We start from the raw sequence: 21,696 nt of genomic DNA, 5'->3' as shown, positions 1-21,696 counted from the left end.
ACACCATTTAGTGCCTACTTCCTCTAGCTGGACCCTACCTGTTACATGTCCCACAATTTCTTCAGTAACCCCACCTGGGAATAAGAATTTAGTTCATAGGCCTTTGGTGAGCAATTGATATTCAAGGATAACAACACCCAGCTCAGCTTTTGAGAGCAATTCTTGGACACCCAGAACTTTATCTTTCATAGAATAGCAATTAAAACAAAAAGAAGAAGAAACAGAAACATATGAAAAGTACAGTTTTTGTATCAGAACAGTGGCCATGAGTCCTGGCTGCATGATACAAACAGGCAGAGCTTTATAAATTCCCTTTATCACAGGTCATTACTGAGACCAATTAGATAAAATCAGTGTGAGTGGGCTGTGGCATTAGTATTCTTTAATCTTCCTCAAGATCACAGTATGTGGACATTGATTGAGAACATGATTTGAGGAACAGCCTGAGCAAGCAGAGTAGTGATAGACCATCTTCATCCACATCATGTTTTCTGGACTTCCAGCATTATAGTTACTTCTATTTTTCTGCCAAAATACTCAGTTAATTTGTGTCTTATAGATTTATCTGTGACAAGGGAAACATATATAAGATCAATACCACTTAATTATTGTAAGAAAACTTCTGGCTAATTTGATGCCTCATTTTAGTGTACATCAGTGAGGCTATCTGAATCATTCACTAGTAGTTCTCATGGGCTAGTTAAGAAAATTTAGTAAATCATTAATCATCGAATAGTTCAGTTGTAGTTACAAATATCCATGTGTGTGGCTGAGAGTTAGGCTATTGTGACACACACAGCTTGAATTTTGGATGGCTGTATGACCCTGGTAAATTAGAAACTTGTGAGGCGGCTTTCCCCCTTTGTCTGCATGTAAACTATAGAACTCACATTGTTCCATGTGGAAAGTAATCTTCAGAGTCAGTAGGAAGTCTTACTGGATAATATCACTTTACCTCACAAGACTGCTGACATGAACTTGATCTACAAACCCATAAAAATTGATAGGGAGAACCAATTCCACTAAGTTGTCATCTGACCTCTTCATGTACAAATAACTACACATACACCAATTTTTTATAAAGTGAACTTTACAATGTCTGAAGAATAAACACCAAGAGGTTAGTTATTACTATTTAGTTATTACTAATAGTTATTACTATTACTGGTGGATTAAGAAGTGACAAAAGGCTCTGTTTTTGTATTTGTCAGATAAAGAAGAGCATATTGTATGTTGGGGTAACTATGTTATATTAGGAATAAGTTCAGGAAGTTTATAAAGATTTTATACAAATTTCTAACTTTATTTTCTTTGGGCTCAGTTAATCTGAGCATTCAGTTTTACAAATGGGGGAATGGATATCAAGAAAGTCAAGAATGTGTGCTACCTATATTTTAATGACATTTCTAGTGATGGTGTCTCAGTTAGGGTTTCTGTTGCTGCAGTGGAACACCATGACCAAAATCAAGTTTGCAAGGAAAGGGTTTAATTGGCTTATACTTCCACAGCACTGTTATCATTGAAGGAATTCAGGACAGGGACACAAACAGGGCAGGAACCACAAAGTGGCTCACAACAATCTTTAATGAAATCTGGTGCCCGCTTCTAGCATGCAGGCAGAACATTATCTATATAATAAGTAGATAAATCTTAAAAAATGTTTCCCCATGGAGAGGAAAGGATAATAAAAATAGCAAAAGGCTATTTTTTTTCCAGAAGGACTGAGAGAAATAGAAAAAAATTCTAGTCTCCCTTGGATGACACTGGGAAATACTATTTTCCAGAAAGTTTTTAAACTTTTGGGTAGCATCAGTCAGAAGTATCATCTCCAACAAATCTAAAGTAAGACTGCTCTACAACTCCATGATGGCTTACTCTGAACTTTCCTCAATAACATTTCCTTCTGGGGAATATAAATACAAAGACCACTACTTTGTACACATGAAAGAATACAGACATTTCTTCACTCAAATTACCATTGAGAAAAAAGTAATCAGTCATGTAAAACCTAGCCTTGTTTCAGTATAGATCCTCTGAGTCCCAACATGCTCATAATTAATCCATGCTTTAAAAAGTTTGTGAATCAGTAATTGCTAATCAAGAGTTTTAAATAAAATTTAAAGATTATAATTTTGCTTTGAAAAGTTTTGTCTTAAAAGTCAAGTTGAAGGAATGTAAATGCATGCTATTATAAAAGTCAGCCCAGTACGTGTGGAAATCTATTGTATAGTGTGTATAATAACCTGAGTTTAAGTACCATAAATAGAATACTAGCTGGAACTATTGGAAATAAATAAAATTATTTTCTAAAATGATAACAAGAATAATAAAAGTAACAGCAGATGATGTATTTTTGAAATCTCTAAATCCACTTTCTTAAGATTTAGCTGAAATATGAAACAACATGCCCCATAGGTGGCAGTTAACCACCTTTTACAGCATTAGTGACTGATAAAGTCAAAAGCCAATGAAACCCCCTTCTGGCATCTAAATCATAGAGTGCTATGAATTTCAACAGATTTTGCATCTTGCAACATGTACTCATAAGCCAATTAAAAGTTTCCATATCAATTGTGATCACAAGTCTATATTGGTCTCTTGAAGTCTAATTTTCAAACACCAATTTTTTCAGAACTTTATGTTCCAAGATAATCATAGGCAAACTGACATACATATTTACACACACACACACACACACACACACACACACACACACACCACTCATATAAATAAAATAATTAAAGGAAAAGAGGCTATGAATCTTAAAGACTCTTCGGTCACAGTCTGTCATGGTGACTATGTCTTCCCACATTTCCTGTTTTACTTATTTGTTTGTTTGTTATTATTTTAGTACTTTATTTGCAGAGACACCAAGCAAGAAGCAAGCCTGGAGATACTGGAGGTTGGTTCCCCTGTTCTATTATAAAATTGTTTTTATTAGTTATTTGAGCATTTTGTTCAACATGGTTTGATCATATTCATCTCCTCCCCCTCCCTTTCTTCCTTTGCCCCACTGTGACGGGGAGAAGATAGAATTCAGCTTTGGAACTTCTGACACGTCAGCCAACCTCTCTATACAGATGGACATTGGCTTCCTACATGGGAAGTAGTGTTTCCTGCAGGGGTTGGAGTAGCAGTTCTCTTAGCCACAGCGTTAGTCACTTGAGCCCACGAAGTCCACAGAACTGTATCGGATAAACCATGGACCAGGAACTGGAACGTGCAGAAGGCAGCATGGAGGGGGTGGAAGAGGAGAATGATGGGGACAACCAGCAGCAGCCTGTGGGTCGTGGCAAACTATCCCCGTTCCTGACAGCAATTCCTACTGCCATGATAAAGTTTTCAAGCCTCAGAAAAAGTAAAATACCTGTCTCTTCAGACACCAAGAAGTTACCAGATGCAAAACAAAGCGATTTTTTGGAGGGGCCGTTCGGCTTGGGCTCTCTAGTTTTCCCTTCTTTACAGCGTTTCAACAACATTAACTTCTTCCTCTCTATGTACTGTACAGTGGTCCTAGCTCAAGGTAAGTTGGAGGAGCAGGGTCGCTGTGGTGATTGGAGTAGTGAGGTAGACAAGGTTGACACGCGCAGCAGGAAGGGGAGGGTCCATGACCAGACATGAATGGAATCAAAATCAGCTAACCCAATGTTTTGTTGTTCCTTCGGGTCTTTTACCTCACTCAGGTCTTTGGCTACCCGCCGCCTGGCAGGGTGCACTCCATGATCTGACTCCCATTCTGGTCTTCAGATACTGAGCTGATGAGAAGAAGGTGGTGTTCAGTTCCTGTTACTTGATGACCAACTTAAGTTCTGGGTTGAGTCCTTGGGGGATTAAAATAAAGTTGAAAACAGCATTGCCTTCATGAGGTGGTTTCAGTTCACAGTTTTGAAGCACTTTGGCAAAGCAGCCTTCTGTCTGGATTTTGTTTCCTCATCATGCATTGAGGGATGATGACATTTTACTGGGTCCACATCACAGTAAGAAACACAAGGGTGTTTTTATTCACATTTTTTACTTTTTCCTCCTACCTCTTCCTCCTCCTTCTCTTCTTCTATTATTTTAGTCTCATACTGTCATTAACTATTTTTGTTAAATAAAAAAAAAAATCCACTGGATCAGGCCCTCTGGATAAGTGAAACTGACATATATATTAGCTTGAACTGTTTGGGAGGCCCCCAGGAAGTGGGACGGGGACCTGTCCTTAGTGCATGAGCTGGCTTTTTGGAGCCTGGGGCCTATGCAGGGACACTTTGCTCAGCCTGGGTGAAGGGAGGAGGAGATTGGACCTGCCTGGACTGAATCTACCAGGCTGAGCTGAATCCCCAGAGGAGTCCTTGCCCTGGAGGAGATGGGAATGGGGGGTGGGTTTGGGGGAGGCTGGGGGCAGGAGCGGAAGGAGGGAGGACAGGGCAATCCGTGGCTGATATGTAAAATTAAATTAAATTAAACACACACACACACACACACACATATATATACACACACATTATATATATATATATATATATCCCACTGAGCTCCATCAATCCACTTTAGAACTTCCTTTTATTTGCAAGAGGTCTAGTTAACTTGGATACTACACTTGCCCACTGCCCTTGACCTGACTCTCTCATGTATCTGTTGCCAGTGAGAGATTTGGACACTACTATGGGTTTCTGGTTTGGGTAGTGATTTGGGTGGCAGGAGAAATACTGGGTGGTTAGAGTTGTTGGAGGTAAAGTAGGGAACAGACATTCTATCAACAGTAATCATGGATGTTTCAGCAGCATCTTGCTGTTTGAGTCAACTGTGACAACTGTGATGTGCGGGTTCTCAGAGCTTTAGTAGCTTTAGGAAGAGTCTGGACTCCCGGATCCCTGCAAGCCAAGGAGGCTTTGAGGTAGTTGTTGAACAACACCAGCTGTGGATACTGCAGCACTGACTTGTGGTTCAGCCCCTTTGCAGAAATAGCATGATTTTTAATTTGTAACTATTTCTGTTTTCACTCCAAGATATGTAATATTTTTATAGCTATTTCTTGTATCAAGCTATTTTTATTTCATTTAGTACACTTTTTTCCACTTCTTTACATGTGGGTTGTATGCACATTATGCTATCATTTATTTAATGTTTAAGAATATGAAATAATTTACATTGAATGTATACTTTTTTTTCAAAAAGATTGAAAATGCTCAAGATTTTAAACTTCAAACACAGAATCCAAGATATTGAACAATTCTAGTTATGGATGGTTATATGTACATTATGCTATCATTTATTTAATGTTTAAGAATATGAAATAATTTACGTTGAATGCATATATTTTTTTTCCAAAAAAGATTGAAAATTCTCAGAAATGTTAAACTTCAATTGGTCTAAATTAAAGTTCTCTTTGAATGATTATAATGGTAATCTGTTTTGTCTATTAAAATGTGTTATATTGCCTTTTGTCTTTTGACTTTTAGGTTTTATATTTGGTTTTATTGACTTGAGTATTGGACATTTTGAGAAGGAATTTTATCTGTCAAGGCCAGAGAAAGTTATACTGTCCTCCACTTATGATTTTGCATCTTTACTGGTAGCAATACCTGTAGCGTACTATGGAGATAAATGGCACAAGCCAAAATGGGTGGCAGCTGGTGCCTTTTTAGTGGGACTTGGATCCATTTTCTGTGCTGTTCCATACATGAAATATGAAATTGTAGCAACACTAGAAGAAGGCAAAGGTGAGATTTTTCAAATACACTCTCATATTCTGAATCAATGTTCATTTAAATCATTGCTTCAAGGAATTTAAAATAGTTTATGATGTATGTCTGTGTGCCTGCCATTTTTTGTTTATGTAGCCATGCTTATTGACTGACTACCTGTAGCTCTCTGATTTATCTCACAGGGGAGATGACCTTAGGAAAGACTATTATGGGATAATTTGCAAAATTATTTCTTTTATACAATTTTATGTGCATTAAAAATCTCTTGAGAAGTCCAGTGGTTGATTTTAATTTCCATAAGATACTTGAATTACTCTCTTCATTCCCTTTGTAGCACAGACCCACATAAGCTCAAACACAGGAATGAGCCTACACATAGGAGAGTTAACTTTTCTAGTTACTCTTCTCTTTGCAAAAGTTGGACCCTACTCTTTGACTACCATTTGGATCTATAAAGATAATGGCTTTGTCATGTTGTTTGTAGTTGTTTATTTTGTAATCATTCTCCTATTCTAGTAAATCTACTTGAAATGTCTTTGGAATATATTTCTAACACTGTTGTCCCAGATCTTTCCTCATCATGTGCAGGTTTTTGTGTACATGATAAGTTGGGTTTTAACAAGACAGGATTAATAAGAGAGATGTATATGTGTGTATGTGTATATAAATGTTTTTAAAGTTTATTATGTGTTATATTTATTGTTTTTATAAAAATATTTGAAGTTTGTTTTATATTATTGTGAATGAGTAAAAACCTATAAACAGGGCTGGAGAGATGGCTCAGCAGTTAAGAGCACTGGCTGCTCTTCCAAAAGTCCGGAGTTCAATTCCCAGCACCCACATGTTGACTCACAAACATCTGTAATGAGATCTGGTGCCCTCTTCTGGCAAGCAGGGACACATGCAGAAAGAATACTGTATACATAACAAATAAATCTTAAAAAAAACCTATAAACAAAACAAAAATGACTTCATTAACCCCATGAATACTTTCAATTGAATTTTAGAAGCTGTTTGTAACTATCTCTATTAGTAGACTCTTAAAGGTCAATTATGATTGTATCATCTCATCAGATTTTAAATGCACTATGTACCAATTATGAAGAATTAATAATATAATGAATGTTCACCTATTTTTTTTAATTGAATCTGTAAAGACAGTTGGAACCTAGCTTGGGTTTCCAAATATAACCTTGTCCCATAGCTAGGAACCACCCACAACTACAGTTCTAGGGCATCTGGTACTCTCTTCTGGCCTCTGCTGCTCGCCTTGGCTTAAACACACACACACACACACACACACACACACACACACACACACACACACAGAGAGAGAGAGAGAGAGAGAGAGAGAGAGAGAGAGAGAGAGAGATTCTGCATTTATTTGTTTTATTTACTCCTTTTCTCCTTTCTACATCTCCTGATTTTCTTTACTCCTTGCTGCTTTTTGTGCTTCCATTGTGAGTTCCCTGAGCCCCTTTGGTATTGTCTATAGCTTTCCATTTCTGTTCTGTTTTCTTTCTGCTCTATGATTGCATCTGTTACCTACAAAGATCACTGGTTTATTTTCAAACGTGTGCCTCGGCACACATGTAGACATCATACTTTGCCACCTCTTGAAATAGTCAACCAAAAAATATTATCCACAAATTCATGAAAATGCTTGTACTACGTTGTCATCTTTGTTTTCTAGAACCTGTATAAAGTGACCATCCACACATCTGTCTCAACAGGCATACTGAGCTCAGCTTTATGGTGACAGCCATGAGTGCTTACAGCTTACTTAGAATAAGGGTTAACTTTTTTCACTGGGATTAGAGGCTAGTGACACCTGCTCTCTCTGATTCTCATAGTTCCTATTTCCCTTTGTTTGTAGCTTGTTTTCTCTGCCAACATGACATAGTAAAACCATTCAAGCCTCCTCCAATGAGTGCTACCTTCAGCTCTCTTCTCTCATTGTCCCTTATCTCCTGCTTGTAAACCTTGGGAGTGAATCATGCACCTTCTCTACCTATGGCAGGCTGCACTGAGGCCTGTGGTGAATCTACTGCTGCCAAGTGGAAGTACAAGTATCTTCAAAAATTAGTCTATTCACTTACATGTCTTGAGTCTGCCTTGGAAGGACTTTAGGTTTTCTTACCGATTTCCTAGGTTGTCCTGTGTTGGATGGAGAATGATGTCATGGAGGGAAATTGCATTAGTTTCTTTACATTGAAATTTTAATTTATTCGGCCTACATTTACTTATTAGTATTCTTCACTTCTTCCCTCCAGTTAAAATGAAGGAGGTGGCCTAGAGTGATCATGCTGTGTGCTCCTGCCTCATGCATTGTTCCGTACTGATCTCCTCCCTATACCGCTCTCTGCACGTTACTCTTCTTTATCAGTTTTCACAAACACTTACATGCAATCAAGATCTCCTCATTCCACTTCTAAATTTTGAATGCTTGTTTATTTTTAAAAATGAAAATCAAATTACATTATTTCCTCCTTTCCTTTCCCATCTTCTAATCCCTCCCACATCTTGTCCTCCACACCCCTCCCATGTTATTTCTTTCCAATCCCTGACATCCCTATGCTTAGTCACTCTCAAATTCATGGCCTCTTGTTCTTTACTATTGTTACAGTGTAGTTGAGGATAGAAGAGGGAGGTCTTTTAAATTTCTTTAACCTTTTTAAATATTAATTTTGTTTTATCTCTTTGAGTGTTTTTCATGTATATATATGCATGTACATCAAGTGTGTGCCTGGTGCCTGCTGAGGCCCGAGAGGCTGTCAAAACCTGGAACTGGATGCACAGAGCATTGTAAGCTGCCAATTAGGTGCTGGAAACAGAATCCAGGTTCTGTGGAAGAACACCCAGAGTCCAGAATTGCTGAGCCACCTCCCTAGCTCTACATTCTTCTCACTCTTAAAAATAACAATAGCACATATGCTTGTGGTCTGTTCTCTTTTTATCACCTGTTTAAATCTCCTTGTTTTCATACATGATTTTGTGGGAGTTCCTTGATTTTCTACACTTGTTTCTGTGGTCAACTTCAACATGACTTTCCCTCAAAATGTTTCAACAGAATCACTTCCATCTACTTGTTAACATAACTCATGCTCTTTACTGTAAGGAAAACTTGCTTTTCATTAATTTAGGGCTTTAATCAGCATTTGTAATACTGAATAATTCATATTTCTTCATAGTTTCTCTTTGGAGGCTTGCTATGTGTGATATTTATGTTATTTATCAATTTTCTTAACAGAGACTAATTTTTTTTATTGTTAAGGCTCAAAAGGATTAGATTTATTATAGAGATGGGAAACATTTGTTTTCAGATATTCTTCAATAGAAAGCTCAGAAATGTCTCCTTAGGAGTAGTTAAACTAGTAAGTTTAACTTTCTAGAACAAGGCAGAGGTAAATGGGCTCCAACGGTGCTTTATGATTGTAAATAGCATGAAGCATTTGCTTGATTCTATTCACCATGAAGTCGAAATGGGTTTTGAATACCACATATTTTTCTTCAGCTCTAAAACTATAGCTTGAAATTACGGAAAGGGAATAATTTGACTAAGGTTGTAATTTTAGGGCTTGCCTGTTGTGATAGAGAGCAAAGTTATACAGAAGTGTCAATGATAACTACAGAAGAAACATGTTAGGCACAACTTGAGATAGTTAACAGGAACATTGTAATAAGGTTTTTATATATTATTTGGATCACATACTAAAAGACATTAGCTGGAAGATTTATAAGATTAAAAATTAAGAATGAGTGACTGTTTTATGCTAAGATAAAAATGGCCTGCAAGGTCCACAGGATATTGCAGAAGAGAAAGAAGAATGGAAGAGCTAAATGAAGTGGAGGGTGTGGGAAGTAGTGTGACATGCTGGACTAGGTATGAAATGGCCATTGTAGTCTTGAACGCACAGAAGCTGTAAGTATCTGCACACAAATTATCCAAGACAGCATCTGTAAACATCCTGTCATGGAGGGGAAAGGAGAGCACACTTCCCATGCATTCCTGGAGATTTATATGTAGCTAGATGTTGTTGAGAGAGGGAGAGTCAGTTCAGCAGTGGTGCCCCTGCAAGGTGCCTGTGCTTCTACGAACAGCCTTTCACCCCATATGCTGCAAGCAATTCTAATGCAACTCATTGAGTCATTAAAAAATGGAAATAGGAGAAGAAGAAAAAGAAGAAGAAAGAATGTAGATGAGCAGTCTAATTGGGAATGGAAAAATAATCGGTGAGAGTACAAGACAAGCAGAAAGAGAAAAGAGGTGAAATTGATCAGAATACATCCTATACATGTATTTAAAAGTCATAAACAAACCTATTACACACATCATGGATTATTATATTTAAAAAGACAAGAGAGTATGAACATGTTGAGTTAAATCATAATTTAAGAGATAGCTTCCATTTTCCCTAGAGTTATGTATTATTGCACAGAAGCAAAGACAAATTACATTTCAATAGTGTAATGAGTTTTAATCTTTACTAGTTTTTCTATGACATTTCAAGTGCATGTTGTAAATTCCACCCAAGATGGTCAAAATAGATATAGTTTAGTATCACCTGATTAGGTTTACCAATCTACCACCAGTATAAATACACAAATCCTATAACTTTGTGAGTAAGAAAAATAAGAAAAACATTCAAAGGTTTTTAAATATAATGAATAGATAACCATGTAGTAAATGAAGAAATGTTTTGGGATTTTTGTTTGTTTGTTTGTTTGTTTGTTTGGTTTTGGTTTTGAGACAGGGTTTCCCTATGTAGCCCTGGCTGTTCTGGAACTCACTCTGTAGTCCAAGCTGGCCTTAAACTTAGAGAGCTTCCTGCCTGTGCCTCCTATGTGCTCAGATTAAAGGCATACACCTCACACCTGGCTGTCTACCTTTACAACTTAATACTTTGTTTTTATAATCCCATGTACATTTAGTTGTCTTGTTTCTATGAGCAAATGCTGACATAACTACTTAAAAGTAGGATAAATGTATTTTAGCACATGGTTTCAGAGTGCTTCATCCATAGTTACTAGGTTCCATTGACTCTGAGCCCTTGGCCAGCCAGAAAACTTTCTGTGCAAAGGAAGTCAATTTACTACATGGTATAAGAAAAGCAGAAAGAAGATAGGAAGGGCCTAGGACAAGACATTCCTGTCAGAGACCAGCTGGTGTCTCCCTCTTACAGTTACAGGAACCCCACCAAATAATATCCACAGGGAATTAAGAATTTGGTGCATGAGACTTTAAGGAGAAATTTTATATACAAACCATAAGAGTATATATTATGGAAGCTCATGAATCTAAAATAGGAAACCATTTAACAAAGTAGTGCACATGTTTTAATATAAAGATTGCTAAAGAAAAGAACACAGAACTAAACTCAGAAAGTGGACTTTGGCAATTCAGATCATCCAGAGGATTGTGAGTACTTTTATTTTGGAGATAAAAATCATTAGAACAGGATGCAAAGTATAGGAAATTTAGTGCATATTGCAGAATGTTTAACTATGCAAATATGTGTTTCATTTGTTTAGCTATGAAAGATTTGCTGTATTTGTTTAATTATGTAAAGATGTGTTGCTATTTTACATTGCCTGCCTAAGGCACCTAATTGGTCAATAAAAAGCTGAATGGCCAATAATGAGGAAGGAGGTATAGATGAGACTTCTACTTAGGGAGAGTAAGAAGAAGGAGGAATTTAGTTCTGAGGAAGAAAAAAAAGAGACACCAAGGAGACACAAGGTGCTAGCCAGACAGACATGGAAGAAGCAGGAAAGTAGGACATAAAGAATGAAAGAAATATAAAAAGCCTCAAGGCAAAACTTAGATGAATAAAAACCAGTTAAATTAAGTTAAAAGAGCTAGTGGAACAAGCCTAAGCTAAAGCTGAACATTCATAATTAATAATGAGTCTCTTTTTCTTTATTTGGGAGCTGGTTGGTGGCCCAAAGAAAATTCCAACTATAAGTATCTATGTATGTGTAAATGTGTATGTATATAAGCATATCTGTGTACATGTAATCTTGTGCATTTAAACAATCATGCTGTTTCTTTCATAGTGTATGTGTCTCTTTCAGTATTCCCTTACATTTTCTTTTATTGTGCTATTTCTATTTAAAATATGATCATCAATTGATTGTATGGCTGCACTCAATGTAAGAATATTAAATAAAATGAAAAAAAACACGGTGACAGTAGAAACTGCAAATTAATTGTACATTTAATTTTGAATTCTGCTCAGTAAAATATAATTCTTATCTTTCAAAAGAGTTGTGCATAGAACCGGAACACAGGACAACAGTGGAGTGTAAGGAAACCATAGTACCACACAGATCAGAAATTCTTGGTCTCATCATTTTTGGGCAGTGTCTCCAGGGATTTGCAGCAATACCTATATATGTCCTTGGTGTGACCTACATTTACGAACACAGTGCCAGATACTCAGCTGGCATCTATCTAGGTAAGTTTGTTCTTTTTTTTTTTTTTTTTTTTTTTTTCTCTAATATTCCTGGCCCACTTCGAATGTTCACTTGGTTTCTGTATGTTTTAACTGACACCAAAGTACTGATGGCCTTGTAATGACACTGTACTAACTACTGATGGCTTGTGGGCTTCACTTCAGAATCACATTGATCTACCTAGTTCTGAAATTTGGTACACTACACAAATCATCTAATATCATTGAGTATATTTAGAAGAATATAAAATAGATGTCTCTTCTTCTCTTTCCCTCTGAGAGAGAGAGAGAGAGAGAGAGAGAGAGAGAGAGAGAGAGAGAGAGAGCTGAATGCAGTGTCATCTCCTCTACATAGTCTTCTGTAAACTATGTCTTGCATTAAGTAAATATTGATACATCCTAAAATAATCTATCCTCTTTTACTGTAACAGAATCTGGTCCTGGTAGAGAGAATGAAGATGTGCTTTCACAGAGATATCTAAAAATCATTTTCAAAAATATGAAATTATTTTATACTTTCTTTGAAATCATCTAAAGAGTAAATAGTATGGAGTATGCCTATCCTCCTCGCCATAGGAAGACTGAGACATGATGATTTTGAGTTCAAAGCCCATGTAGGCTGCATAGCAAGTCCTAGGTCAGCTAGAACTATATATAATAAGAGTCTATCTCAAAACAACAACAACAAAGAAGTAACAACTTGTACTGAAAAAATGTAATTTTCCCACCCAAGGCTAAGAATATTGTGGCTGGAGAATTTCTTTCCAGCTCCCACCAAGCCCCTGCAGTCCACCAGCCCACTTATAATACAAACACACAGATGCTTATATTACTTACAAACTGTATGGCTGTGGCAGGCTTCTTGCTATCTAGTTCTTACATCTTAAATTAATCCACTTCTATAAATCTATACCTTGCCACGTGGCTCATAGCTTACCGGCATCTTCACATGTTGCTTGTCATGGTGGCAGCTGGCAGTGACTCCTTCTGCCTTCCTGTTCTTTCTTTTCTCCTCTCTGTTAGTCCCGCCTATACTTCCTGCCTAGCTACTGGGCAATCAATGTTTTATTTATTGACCAGTCAGAGCAATTTGACATACAGACCATCCCACAGCAGAAAATCTTTCTAATAGACTATAATAAAGGATATACTTATGTATATATACATTTATAAGAAATGCTTTTGTTTTATTAGCATTTGTCAAAACTGGTAGAAAATACTCATTTTAGTTTTGCTAAACAGAAATTAAGACACACATCAGTACGATACACACACACACACACACACACACACACACATATATATATATATATGTCACCTTCTGCTACTCTGGAAGCTTAATGCAAAGGTCATTATGAAAATGCATTATCTTACTTTAGTGACATATTAAAGGAAATATAACTTTATTTACATTCATATTGAATATAAATATACACTACCTTAAATATATAGATTAGATAAGATATAATTAAGTTCATAATTAAAATTTCTGATTAGATAAGATACTTGATTAGATAAGAGTGTGTACCACCCAGTTGTACTTTCAGGAAGTACTCTAAATGGCTCACTGACATTGTCCTAGGTACAATTAACGTTCACAATCAGACACTGAGTAAAACAGATGACATTTACTGTAAGAACAGGTCTCATTTAAGCAATGTAAAGTCCCATCAGCACAGAGTGACTTTTCCCAAAGAAGCAGTGATTGTGGTTCAGGACTAGCATCAACTACAAGACTAGTGTCAACCCTCTTACATGGATTTCCCATCAGCCTCCTGCCTTACTAATTTGGGATTTATTAGAATCAACTGAAGAAATTATTTACAATTTTCTCTCTCCCTCTCTTTCATCCCCCCTTCTTTTCCTACCAATCTTCCCTCTCTCAATTAGTAGAGAGTTGCCTAAAAAACTTTCAGATATCACACATAGTTGTTTTTTTATTATAATCAAGTTAGGTTGTGAAACTATTTGGTGTTGGGTTCATTTTCAAGGTATCAGTGAACTTGTACAAGTACTGGGATACGGTCTGGGTTACACAACTGGATCACCAAATCTTAAGCCTACAAGCACTGAAGATTTGACAGAAGGGTATGTCATACTATTTATTTTTCGATTTTGTTTACATCATATAGAATACTTGAATAGATACCATAGCTCATAAATAATATATTTAGTTAGTAACACTTTTAGAAAAATATATACAACTGAGTGTGATGTGTACATATATGAAAACATAAATACATTTATAGTATGAATTCATATTTTTACTATTTGAAATATAACTAGAATCATTACTTAATGCTCAATAACTTTTTTGTTTTGTTGATTAAAAAACTTAAAATATTCATTCAATACAGTATAGTAGTTATAATTATTTGCATGATATCAAGAAGTTTTCATATTACTTAGAGTTTTTAACACAATGTTAAGATCATATTCTTCCCCCATACAATACTTCTCTTAGATTCTCCCTACCTTCCTTTCCACCTAACATTATAATCTGTCTTTCTCATGCAGTCAACAAAACAAAGACAAAAAATGAAAAAGAAACAACCTCCACAAAAAATGAAAATCAAAACAAACAATAAAAAGATCAATAGGACAAAATATAAATGATGAAACAAAACAAAATGAAGAAAAAGGTTGTAAAAGACCCATTGAGTTCATTTTGAATTGGGCAACTGCTCCTGGCCATGCAACCAGCTCTAGAATGTTGTTGTTATGGAATGTAACACACTCTATTGTAGAAAACTTATGTCCCTTTGCAAATGGGCATCCATTGAAAATAGTTTCATGCTTAGGACTGGGACCCCATGTGGAAACTACAATTCAGATATGCTGTATGAGAAAAGAATCTATTTTCAAGAAAAGGACAAAAATAAGTTACTACCTTAAATTTAGACAACACAGGAGTATGTTAAGCAGCTCAAAAATTAAAATCCTGAGTGACAAGCTCTGATGATTTATTATCTTTCATTGAATATAAAAAAAATAAGGAGGACAAATGATATTCTGTGAAGGTGGAGGAAGAGCATCAGGAATCAAGAGAGAACCCACATAGCTGGTGTCACAGAAATAATGCCTATGTCTCCACCCTGGACTGATCTTCCTTCAGTTTTTCTCTGCTAAATTCAAATTTTCAGGCCTTAGAGAAAGACCTTTGATACATTTTAAACTAATTTTTTAGGGAGAGAAGAAAGAATATACTTCCATTATTGTGCACATGGACCACTTTCTCCAGAACCAGGTTTGAAGGAAGTTGTCTTTTCTCCAACACGTGGTCTCTCTTTGTTTTGAGATTAGATATCTGTAGAGGAGGTTTTGTTTGTCATCATCTCTATCCCATTTGTTTAGACATCTATTTCTGTGCCAGTACCTTGCAGTTTTTGGGCACTATGAATCTGATGCACAGTTTGAAACCTTGTATGTTGATTTCTCCAGTACTCCATTTGCTCAGACACTCTTTAGCTCTTAGGGGTTTTGAATTTTAGGATATTTATTCTAGTTAAGTAAAAAAAATGCTATTAGAATTTGATAAGTATTCCATTGTATCTATAGACCATGTTCAGGAATATGTGTCTTAGTGAGGGTTTCTATTGCTGTGAAGCGACATCATGACCACAACAACTCTTTTTTTTTTTGGTTTTTTTTTTTTTTTTTGAGACAGGGTTTCTCTGTGTAGCTTTGCGCCTTTCCTGGAACTCACTTGGTAGCCCAGGCTGGCCTCGAACTCACAGAGATCCGCCTGCCTCTGCCTCCCGAGTGCTGGGATTAAAGGCGTGCGCCACCACCGCCCGGCTGACCACAACAACTCTTATGAAGGAAAAATATTTAATTGGAGTAGCTTACATTTTCAAAAATTCAGTCCATTATCATCTTGGCAAGGAGTATTACTCCACTGTACTGGCAGATGTGGTACTGGCTACATCTTGATATGTAGGCAGTAGAGCTGAATGGAGTAGAAATCTGATATAAGATATAAGAGTGTTTTTACATCAGATGTGGAGACACAGAGTTTGGAGTTTGCCCAGCTGGTTTTCAGTCTTGCTTTGGTCCATTATTTCCTCACTATGCTCCCTTTCTTACATTTTCAAATGGTAATGTATGTTCTGTGCCATTATGTGTTGGAAGCATGTGATCTGCTTTTTGATTTTGATTTGATAGGGGATTACAGTTAAAAGATTGCATGAATCCCAGAAGAGACTTTGAACTCTAGACTTTTATGTTAGTTTGATACTGCTATAGACTATGGGGACTTTTGAAGTTGAACTGATGCACTTTTTTGTATTATGATGTGACTACAAGGCACTGGGGACCAGGTAGAGGAATGTGGTGGTTTGAAAGAAAATGACTCCCAAAAGGAGAGGGACTATTTGGAGGTGTGACCTTGTTGAAGTAGGTGTGGCCTTGTTGGAGGAAGTGTGTCACTGTTGGGGTAGGCTTTGATATCTTTTTTGCTCAAGCTTCACTCAGTGTGACAATCTACTTGCTGTTGCATCTATAGCAACATGGCTCCTTGTCTAGCACCATGTCTGCCTGCATGCCACCGTGCTCCTCACCATGAAGACAATGGACTAAATCTCTGTAAGCTGCCATGTCAATTAAATGTTTTCCTTATAAGAGTTGCTGTGGTCATGGCGTCTCTTCATAGCAATAGAAACCATAACTAAGACAGTCCATTTTCAAGCTACTCTCCTAAATCATGTACATGGAGGTCAATCCAACTATTACTAGTTCCTTTCCCCCCCATCTTGTTCTTAATGGTTTTTACCTTCTAGTGTTTTGTGTAATTAACTATAGTTTCTTATACTTTCATTAGTTTTTCTCTAAGTCCTTTATGTTTTGGTGCAACTGTGAATGTGATTATTTTCCTGCTTTCTCTCCATATGCGTCTTATTAGTTCTAAGAAAGTCACTAATCTCTATACACAATTTTCTATTCAACTTCTCTGCCAAAAGTGTTTGTCACAATCTCTCAAGAGTGTTAAGACTGACTCTTTAGGGTATTTTAGATGTAGAATCTTGTCTTTAAATAGATTGGTTTGGTTTGTTCCTTCCTACGTATGTCCCTTTTTTATTTCTTTTCCTCATCCTGCTGGATGGGTTAAGATTTTAAGTGCTCACTTGAGTAAGAGTACAGAGAGTAGATACCCATTTTACATTCTCCACTGTCAAGAAAATGCTTTCAGATTGTCTTTGTTTAGCAGTGTTTTGCAGTCATGGCTTATGTCCTCTATACTCAGATGTGCATGAATCTTTGAGTACTACTTTGGGGTTTTACTATGAAGAGGGGTTGAGATTTTACCATGGAATTTTTTTACAATTGATATGATTATGCTATTTTTTGTCTTTGATTCTATTTTATATACCTTATTCACTTTATATACTTTATATTCTATTTTACACACATATTCTATACATTTTCTAACAATTATTGGTAATAATGAATTTCATAATAAATTTAATATCTTTATAGTTATAGTTTTTCTTCCTTGTTGTCTGGTCTGCCCCATGACATATTTTTATTTCTATATTAAATCTCATTTTTTAATATTCAAAATTTTATTGTACATTTTACTAATTGTCTACAAATCCACACAGAGAGATACACACAGGGATTATTAGATTTTATCAGCTATCAGGGTCTAGTATCACAAAATTACTCTTTGGGGATAAAGATATGGGTCAGCAGTAATGAACACTTGTTCTTTCAGAGGTCCTGGGTTGGGATTTGAGTACATGGTAGTTCACATCTGTCACTCCAGTCCAGGGAGTCCAACAATCGCTTCTGAATTCTGCATAGGGTGTACTACTAACTAACATACAGGCAAAGCACTCATATACATAAAACAAAATAAACAAACATAACAAAGAGGTTTTAAACATAAAAATTGTTTAAAAAAATTCTTCTTGTTAAATTTGGCATTCTGTTAATGACCAAAGCCCTCAGACTTCAGCTAAATTCATATGTCTAGTTGTAATTATTATTACCTTTCCATTAATGAAAACATCAGGCTGCGCTACTTTCTCTAGTCTTTTTCTGTTGTTTGAAGAATTTTTACTATAGTCTTTCTTAAAAATGAATCAGAAAACTAGTGCATGAGACTTTCAACAGTTTGCTGAGTGTTGCATGGTGAAATCATAATGATTTTTAGTTTTCAAATCACTTATTTCTGGGCATGAGGAAAATTTTTTGATTTAAAAATGTATCTGGTAACTATGATAACCCTGTCAAAATTTTGCTTGCATTTCACATTTCATTTTAGGTTTTGCATGTAGTTGAGGCCTTGGTTCTTCTAGGTGTGCAATTACACATAATATAAAACAATTGTATCATATGTGAATGCCATTAATAAAACCATATAAGTGGATTCAAAATACTAAGAAACACAAAATTCTGGCTATTACAAGCATCACAAAGCCAGGGGTAATGATGATCCATGTACTCTCAAGTTTTGGGGAAATTAAGGCCTGGCTTCATAGCTTAGAGTGAACTTGAAATTTTAGAAAAGGCTGGTTGTATTTTGATGATAGACCTCCTGCTTACCATGCAGAAAGCCCTGGGCTCAATCATTAGCACCACAATAAATAAATAGCCGTAAATGGAAAATAACAAAAAGGAAAGGTGTAGTTCCTATGGATGTTACATATTAACATACATGGGAGCAGATTGTGGAACTAAGGATTAAACCGCTATGGCATTGTGTGTTGATACATTCCTGAATAATGCCCTCAAAATACAAGGAGTTGCCTCTTCAGTGAATAACACTGTGAACATTTCCACTTTTTTATGGAAGAGAAAGTCTAAAGAACTCATTAACACTTGCAGGAACACAGGTCCTCCAATACAAGTTTATGTGGAAGTGAGTATTTTAGTACAATAGCTGGCTAGAGAAGATTTTATTTTTAAAAAATATTTATTTGTATTTTGTAAGTGTGGGTGTTTTGACAGGATATATGCCTGAATCATGTGTGTGAAGGGCCCACAAAGTGGAGAGGAAGGTGCTGAATCCTATGAAAATTAACTTAGAAATGATCGTTAGCCACCATGTGGGTCCTGAAAGTCAAACCATGGTCCTTGCAAGGACATCCAGTGCTCACATTTTCTCTCTGTGTCATCTCTGTAGCTCCTGGCTAAGATTTCCCATGGGTGCTGAGCTAAAAAGATTAACAGTGTATTCACTGACTTCTGTAGATCTTATCCCTAAATGATAAAAACAAACAAACAACAACAAAAAAATTATTCTAGGTGTCCTCAGCCTTAAGTAAAAACTAGAGACACTGATAGCTCATAGTCACTCTGTGGAAGAGAAACTCAGCAAATCCCAGCACAGGGTCTTTCATACCCAGTCTCTGCCTTGCCAGTTGCTAAGCTCTGTGAGAAGCGAAGGAAACCTTAAAAAGAACGCAAATGGACCATATACGGAAAATGGAAAGACCACAGAAGAATCAAATGCACTTACACAAGGGACCTGAAGGAAGGGATTTCAGATGATCTGTCACTCTAAGGGTCAGATGCCATATACAGAAGAAGCTGTACAACTTCCAGGGCAAGGCTTCTTGTCCCAGAGGTCCATGTGCAAGATTCAGAGGACCAGGATAAAGAAGGAAGACTTGGTTTTCCAGGGGTGCAACTGTTAATGGAGATAATTTTGACTAGAAACAAATAGGAGCTTCTGCTACCTGAGTAGTGTCACTGAAAAGGGAAGTGGAAAAGTTAGGCTCTGACAGGAGCAAAGACACACCATGCAACTGAATATTAACAACTGACCCATGTCAGCAAAACCCCAAAATTAATAGTGACATATTACAAATGAATGAAAATTAACAGAAAATCTCTAATTTAACCCTAACTATGTTTAAATTTTATTTTTCTTTCTTCAAGGAGAGCTCACAACTTTCTACAGCGTCAAGTCATTTGGTGGGCTGGTTATCTTTTTGCCACTTCACTTTCATGGATCTCATTTATTCCATTGTTGTGTTTTCCATCTCACTTACCTGGTGAGTATAAAAACATTATTAATTAGTTAGAGTAATTCATACCCTCACCTACCATTCTCAAAGCACAGATACACTACATTTCTTTATAAATATGTTTCTCCTGCAGGTATTGCTCTGGGATACATAGTATCCTAGTGTGGTTGGTTTTTTTTTGTTTTGTTTTTTTACCAAATCAAGCAATATGACATCTAAATATTATATTTATGCACCACAAATTCACTAATATACATACATATATATAATCACTCCTTATTTCCTTTTAATAATAGCAATTTTGTTTAAAGTTCCTATAATTGTCTCTTATAAATGAACTGAACCAAATCTATTTATCTAGTGTGTTAGAATTCTCTAAAGTAACAGAACTTATAGAAGTTATATACATATAGAAAGAGGACTTATTAGAATGACTAAAAGGCTGTGGTCCAGCTAATCCAACAATGGGGTTGCCTATGAACAGAAGGTTCCAAGAGCCCTTTAGTTTTTCAGTCCATAAGTCTGGATGTCTCAGCGTGTCTTCACTATACAATGGAACCCCAAACAAGGTTTGAATGTAGTGAAGGAATGGACTTCCTAGTGAGGGCAAGGGCAAGCAGACAAAGAGTAGCCTAGGTAAAGTCTGAGCATTCAGATATTAAAGCAATACAAATGGAAATTACAATATACCTAAACATTTGGGATGCATCTGAAACAGTTCCAAAAAAGGAAAACTCATCACTATCAGAAAACATGCTAAAAACCCAGTCACATCTTAAAGAAATACAAATGACAATAAATATTTTAAAAATGTTCAACATCTTTGCCAGTTAAGGAAATGCAAATTAAACCCACATTGAAATTCCATCTTGGCTTGGTTAGAATAACTGTAATCAAGAGAGTAAAGATTAATGAGGATTTGGGGTAATAAACCCTTACTCACTGCTGGTGGGAATATAAACTTATACAGGTTCTCTGGTGGTTCTTCAAAAGAAAAAAAATAACCTGAAAAAAAAAGGCTCGAGAGAGATCTTAGCAATTAGAAATGCATACTACTCTTGCCCAGGACCTGAGCTTGGTCACAACTGGGCTTCAGAAGCAGTTGCTTATGTGTGCTCATACACACGCACGTGCGCGCGCACACACACACACACACACACACACACACACACACACAAATTTACATATAACTAAAAATCTTTTTAAAAAAATTTAAACAAATCTACCATATGACCTAGTTATACCACTCTTCAATATGTATGCCTGAGGGACTCTACCACAGAAATAGCTGTTTATCTTTACTTATTGCCTCACTATTTACACTATCTAGAAAATTGAACCAATCTAGTGTTAATAAATAGTTTAATGGGCTAAAGAAAACATAGTATCTATGTGTTGTGAGCACAAAGATTCTTACATCCACAGATCTCCAGGGAAACCAGGAATGTTATGCACACAGGGTTGTCCTCTCAAAATAATGGACATAAAATCTGTTCTTCCATCCTGAAAGTTAGAAGTTATTAACATCCTAGTGATCTGTGTTATTTATCTGTTTGGTCAGGTCACTTCACCAGGAGT

The 21,696-nt window shown here is 36.3% G+C and overlaps 1 protein-coding gene across 1 annotated transcript in view; it reads left to right on the top strand.

The window, feature by feature from the left end:
- Window positions 1-3,020: 3,020 nt before the first annotated feature.
- The window catches only part of LOC114699788 (solute carrier organic anion transporter family member 6A1-like), an 83,859-nt gene continuing 65,183 nt past the window's right edge, over window positions 3,021-21,696 (top strand). Inside the window, exons 1-5 of the mRNA XM_037210154.1 lie at window positions 3,021-3,523; window positions 5,445-5,705; window positions 11,957-12,148; window positions 14,137-14,233; window positions 20,030-20,145. Coding sequence (XP_037066049.1) covers window positions 3,202-3,523; window positions 5,445-5,705; window positions 11,957-12,148; window positions 14,137-14,233; window positions 20,030-20,145 — 988 coding nt within the window. The 5' untranslated portion in view covers window positions 3,021-3,201. The remainder of the gene's footprint in view (window positions 3,524-5,444; window positions 5,706-11,956; window positions 12,149-14,136; window positions 14,234-20,029; window positions 20,146-21,696) is intronic.

Source organism: Peromyscus leucopus, chromosome 13, assembly GCF_004664715.2.
Source record: "Peromyscus leucopus breed LL Stock chromosome 13, UCI_PerLeu_2.1, whole genome shotgun sequence".
NCBI lineage: Eukaryota > Metazoa > Chordata > Mammalia > Rodentia > Cricetidae > Peromyscus > Peromyscus leucopus.
The sequence above is the reverse complement of the archived record's forward strand: the minus strand, read 5'-3'. Positions and strand labels throughout refer to the sequence as shown.